Source organism: Lactuca serriola, chromosome 5 (genome assembly GCF_051521515.1).
Source record: "Lactuca serriola cultivar US96UC23 chromosome 5, Lser_US96UC23_V15, whole genome shotgun sequence".
NCBI lineage: Eukaryota > Viridiplantae > Streptophyta > Magnoliopsida > Asterales > Asteraceae > Lactuca > Lactuca serriola.
In genome coordinates, this window is record NC_136412.1 from 241,974,586 (window position 1) to 241,980,870 (window position 6,285).

Consider the following 6,285-nt stretch of genomic DNA (forward strand, 5'->3'; position numbering starts at 1 on the left):
AATTAAATAAAGGGGACTGAAATTGTCAATTATAAGATAATTGATTTTGGGTTGTGGATCTTGTGGATTAAGGGAGTGGACGAAATTAGGGTGGAAGCCCACCTTGAAATCGTCCAAAGGACCTATTCCAGAAGGTTCTTGGAGTTACTTAGGGCCTAAGCTATCCAATTAGGGTTTTGACTGAAACCCTAGCAGCTCAACTATTTAAGGACCCATAGGGTTTCATATTTCGGCTACCAGAAGAAACCGTAATTCTTAGAGCCAAAATTAAGCCTCCATTCCCTCTCTTCTTAATCATCTTCCTGCCTTGGTGTTTGTGAGCAACTAGAGGTATTACAATTATGATACTAAGCTCTTGAAGATTGAAGATTCTTGCTACTATCAAAGGTAATCATCTAAACTTGTTTTAGTTGTAGATTTCGATTTTTATAGCATGCTAGATTAGGGTTTACAAGCTTTGGATAAATTTGCATGTACAATAGAGAAACCTAGATCCAAAGCTTTAGGGTTTTGCATGTGCACATAGGAATGTTCTTTTGCTCAAAACCCATCAGAAACAACATGCAAGAGATCCGAATATAAATCCTCACCCTAAAGGCTTCTTAGGTTCGCCAAGACTCTCCCTGATTCGAGTATGGATCCTGTGCTTTCAGTAGTATAGGCCTAATACCACCTTCCACACTTATCCATACATTCCTCATGAATCCTCATGAATCCCCTAAGTCACCTTCTTAATTCCATACACATGCACTTGCTAACCCGCACAACAAAACCACTGAAGCAATCCCTAGGCTTTCCTAGGTTCCTGACCTCACTCTGCCATCAGCTGTTGAAGAACTCTTCATAATGTCAGTTAGCCACCTTATGAACACAATCACATGCAACAGAGCTTAGATAATCATTCGAGTAACAGACTCATCCCTACAACGGTTAGACTCAAACGAGAGTTGTGCAATAGGTTCAAATCCGTCACTCTGATATTATCCAACCTTTGCCACATGTGACTTGACATATTCACTCAATAACTAACTGACATCACTTATGAGTTTCACAAAGCACAAAGCAAGCAACATTCATGCAATATCACTCCAATCCCACATACTACAACTCATACTAGGAGCTTCCACTCCTGCTACTGATTGCCCACACATCCAAATCGAACCCGATCTAGCATCCCATGCTTCCTAGGCTATCGGGCATCACATAACAAGCCAAATCTAGCCCTAACTAGCATGCGATTTACAGATTCATAAATCAAATTATAACGGGTATTCTAAGAAAATTTACTTGAGCTTGGCCGATTGCATGCACCACACCCTTAATCAATGCTATAGAGAATTGAATCTCCAAGACAATAACAAAGGAGTAACCGGTTTACCCCATTTATAATCTCAAAAGTGGATTTTAAACTCTCTCCAACCCATATTATTCCCCTAACCCATATTATTCCCCTAAAAAGCCAAAAAGAAAAAAATAAATAAATCATAAACCAATTAAACTACCCATATTATTCCCCTAAAAAGCCAAAAAGAAAAAAATAAATAAATCATAAACCAATTAAACTAATTCGTAAAAGTTAAAACTTCGACACCATTTTCCCAGCACCAAATTGAGGTGTAAATGAAAGGTTTTGAGAACGGTGGGTACAAAAAAGAGAAGTAAAAAAGAAGCGTCTATAATTTTCTTCCTCTATTTCCGCCACGGCGCCATCGTTCTTCGTTGCTGAAGAGTCTCCTCAATCAAGCAACGACCTGAATGGCATCGTCGTCGTTGACGTCTCCGGTAACGGAGGAGGAGCTAACCCTGACGGTGAAATGGAGTGGCAAGGAATACACCGTCAGAGTGTGCGCCGACGACTCCGTTGGTGAACTAAAACGACGCATATGCCAACTGACCAACGTACTCCCCAAACGTCAGAAACTTCTTTACCCTAAAATTGGATCCAAACTCGCAGATGATTCAACCCTTCTCTCCGGTCTACCCCTCAAATCTTCTCTCAAGATGACTATGATCGGGTAAACCTATAAGTGTTTGTCTATCTTCACGTGGTCCCAATTTCTTTCAGTTTCTTCATCAACAAATGAAGTTTTTGATTTGTCAGTTATTTTCTGCATTTTGTTTGTGCTGAAGTGAAAGGGGTTGCAGGTTTAGCATGATTGATTGGACCTTTGAATATGTTTCAGCGAATAGTCCCAATTGTATGCGGTTGGCTGCATAAAAGTATATCTGTCTATTTTTTTGTGTTGATTTCATTGAAAGCTTTCATCGCAAGTCCCTGAGCCTGAGGGGTCATCATCTTCGTAGTTACCCTATGCTATTGGCTCTTGACATGTGAACAAGAAAACCTGTCTTTAGTGGGATGCTTACTGACTTTCATACATGTGCTTCATGGAGAAAATACTAAATTTAAAGATGATTGTGAACTGCTGTCAACCTTATTACTTCTCATAAACATGTTCTTAATATAGTACTAAATATAAGTTAGTTAGCCTGTCCCATTCAGAATTTAAACTATAGAATGGAGCAAATTTAACAATTTATCGAGCAATTTGTTTTCAGTTTTGGTGATCCTTTTGTGTCAAGTTATCATAAGTCAGGTTTAATCATAGTTCATGTTCTGAGATCAAGATCCAATGTTATAGAATGTGCATGAATTGTACCTCAAATTTGTAATCTTCAACCTACTTTGAAATATATTTCAATTAGTGAATCTCAGTTTCTTGCCAGAAAAGGGTTTGAAGAACTTGCTTTGTTCTTCCATTTGAGCCACTACACTGTAAACATTTGTAATGTTAATGTCCACTCTTATTTTTTTAGTTGAAGCACCTGGACCCCTTAACTCTATCTTCATGGCTTCATTAACACCTGTAGTTGTCATTGCTGAATGCATGTCGTTGATTATTTTTTGTATGCATGTCACAACTTCAATCCACCATCTTCTCTTCTGTGTGCTGTGCTACACTAGCCAAGATGTCATTCTGTTGATATATTAGTTAAAAAATCAGAGTCTTGTATCTGTCATGGACATAATGATTAATGAGCATATCACAATATCTTCTATTTCCTGAGTCACGTGCTCTCTTATTTAATCCAGTTATTGGTATTTTATATATTCTAGAAAGTTAAGGGTCTTACTCATAGTAGAAGCTTTAAAGCTATAGTGAATTAGTTTGTATATTGTCTTTCTACAGATGGAAAAGTGTTTGATTGTAACCATTTTATGCAGTACTGTTGAAGATGATATAATTGTGGATCAAGTTGATGCTCCAGAGATTGTTGATGATTTTGAAATCGGACAAGATGAAGTTGTAGACATTAAAGACAAGGAGGTCAACAAACAGAAACTAAGGAGACGTGTTGATCAATACAAGGCATGTCTTTGTCTTTCTAATCATCATTAAGTAAAAAAGAAAGAATATCTTAATCTTAGTTATATGTAGGTTATAATTTCAAAGGATCCTTGCATAGCATAGTATTTGATTATGATATGTGAAAAAGGATGTTTATTAAATTTGTAGATTGAACTCCGAAATCCGTGTCGAAAGGGGAAGAAGCTTCTTGTGTTGGATATAGACTATACTCTCTTTGACCATCGGTCAACAGCAGAAAATCCACTTGAACTCATGCGCCCTTGTAAGAACCTTTACTTTATCATTCTCACTTAAATAATTAAAAACAAATAAACAACCGAGAAACACATGTGCAGATCTTCATGAGTTCTTATCAGCCGTTTATGCAGAGTATGACATCATCATATGGTCTGCAACAAGGTTAGGCTTTAATTTTTTTTTTTTTTAGATTTGATGATTACCAATAATAGTAAATCATTTTATTTTTCTTCAGCATGAAATGGGTGGAACTGAAAATGGGACAGCTTGGAGTACTGAGTAATCCTGATTACAAAATTACTGCTCTTCTAGACCATTTAGCAATGATCACAGTTCAATCAGATAGTAGGGGAATCTTTGACTGCAAACCACTTGGGTTAATTTGGGCACATTTTCCTGAGGTCTGCTTTGCTTATTTTTATGCGATGAAAAGGGTAATTTGGTCATAACTAAAAGTAATGTGTCTATTATTTGGCTCTGCAGTTTTACAGTTCAAAGAATACAATAATGTTTGATGATCTACGGAGAAACTTTGTAATGAATCCACAGAATGGATTGACGATAAAGCCCTTCAGAAAAGCACATGCAAACAGAGACAATGACAGGGAACTAGTGAAGCTGACTCAGTATCTGCTAGCAATTGCTGACCTGGATGACATCAGCATTCTCGATCACAAGAAGTGGGAGTCGTATGATGAGGCAAATGTCAAGCGAAGGCGTCACACATGAGCTTGTATCTTTCCTATGTTTCTTTTGGGGGATCTATTTGGCAACACTTTGTAGCTTTAAAAATTTATGGGAGCAACCTCTTTTTGTTTTCCTCGATTGGAGATATTATTAAAATTGAACCTTGTTGGAGAGTGTATGTATGCAGATTTTTATTTATGTATGCCGATGCTCTTATAGTGCTGGTTCCTTCAATCTTCTGTGAAATGAAGAAGTAAAAATAACTTAATAAAGTCAAAACCATAACACATAACGATAATGATATGTTTTTTTATCTGTGCTTTGTGCATATTTGGGTCTTTAAGTCTCACTGCTCGTGACTAAACAAGCTTTATAGGGCTATTTTCGATAACTAGAATGAGAAGGTCATTTACATCTTTTGCAAAAACAAAAGATCGTCATGTCCCATCTTTTCGCATGGAACAAAATATTGCAATTATTAGTCATATTGACATAAGTTTTAGTCCAATTGTGATATCATTTCATTATATGATACTTTCTCTTACAAAGCAAGTTCATGATAATGTTTTTATTTCAAGATTATGTTCAATCGTAATACTTGTCATTACAATAACTAATTCCATAGTTAATTGATACCATTCCATAACCAATTTCATATATACTCATAATTGGGTTTTAGGTCAATTAAGTTTTCAAACCAATAACATTTTCTCATTCAAAATGATTTTATGCAATGCACAATTATTTCATGAAGGCCACATAACATATAAGAGTAAATATAGTATCAATTATTTCAAAACATATTCAAACATAGTTATACAGTACATGTATTTTGGGTATGTACTCAACTTTAATTTGTAGTAACACTTAACTACAAGTCCTAAGTGACCCCACACCTTAATCATCACTTAATTAAAAGTTAATTAAGTAATTAGGCCCTAATTATTTTTTTAATTACTGGATTGACATGAAATTCACTAGACATGTTTATTGAGACCTTAGAAGGGGATATGAAGAGACTAGACCAAAATATGAGTTATCTTGCATAAGTTATAAGCAAAACAAAAAATAAGGAAAGTAGCACAACATGACAAGGTTAGGATTATACTAAGCCATTCATATGATTGTGTGTGAATTGTATGTCACACCCAAAACGACCCAAAAGCTCAAGAATGACCACAAAATTTATCTAGTTCATTCTCAACACTTCCAGCCTGTATCTTATGACTATTGGATTTCTTAAAGTTAAGTTAAAAAAGCTCATATACTTTCAAAATGATTTAAGCATCCTATTTGTGCATATCATGCTAGGATGAGTGTGACCGTGAGATCTCAGGTATCAATTGCTTTTTGTTTGTTGTGAGTATATTTCAAGATAATCCTCACATGCACAAGTAGATGTTTACTGCCCCTTGTGTGGCCTAGGATGATGACCCCTAGTGACTGTTTGTTGATATAAGTGCAAAAGTTGACAGTGTTGTCAACCATGAGCTCTTCATATACAACCATCGAACCTTTTTTATGGATATTAGTGCAAAAGTTTGCAGTGTCATTTGTACTTAGCTCTATATATATATGGTCTTTGTTGCTGAGTTGGACTTATAAGATTGGCAAAAGGGTGGGAGTAGTTGCATGTATTACATCATATTTATTGTTTGATCTTGGCTTACCTTTTTATGGAAATTGTGGTACTTATGTATCCCTTTGGAAATGACTTTGTTTAATGTAAAACTTTTGGGCGTATAAGACCCTTGATTTGATTTAAGTTATTAAACCATAAGTGTTCTTTGTGTTTTAAATTGTTTTTTTTAGGGGGGGGGGGGGGGAGGGGGGGGGGGGTTGGTTCGAGTAAGTTGGATTGACATCCTCTCACTCTGAATGATTCAACCTCAGGTAACTCATTAGGTAAATCCATTGTTTAACTTATTTTGATGTGTGTTCAGTTCAGATGAAAGACTCTAGCTTAAGTTAAGGATTAGCTTGGACTTTA

The 6,285-nt window shown here is 36.0% G+C and overlaps 1 protein-coding gene across 1 annotated transcript; it reads left to right on the forward strand.

Annotated features, from left to right (window-relative positions):
• Positions 1 to 1,638: 1,638 nt before the first annotated feature.
• On the forward strand, positions 1,639 to 4,529 carry LOC145053856 (ubiquitin family protein). Its single transcript, XM_079001970.1, has 6 exons — positions 1,639 to 2,015; positions 3,227 to 3,371; positions 3,519 to 3,633; positions 3,707 to 3,770; positions 3,844 to 4,009; positions 4,092 to 4,529. Exons 1-6 carry the CDS (start codon positions 1,756 to 1,758, stop codon positions 4,335 to 4,337), a joined length of 996 nt encoding a protein of 331 aa, XP_078858096.1. The 5' UTR covers positions 1,639 to 1,755; the 3' UTR covers positions 4,338 to 4,529.
• The last annotated feature ends 1,756 nt before the right edge of the window (positions 4,530 to 6,285 follow it).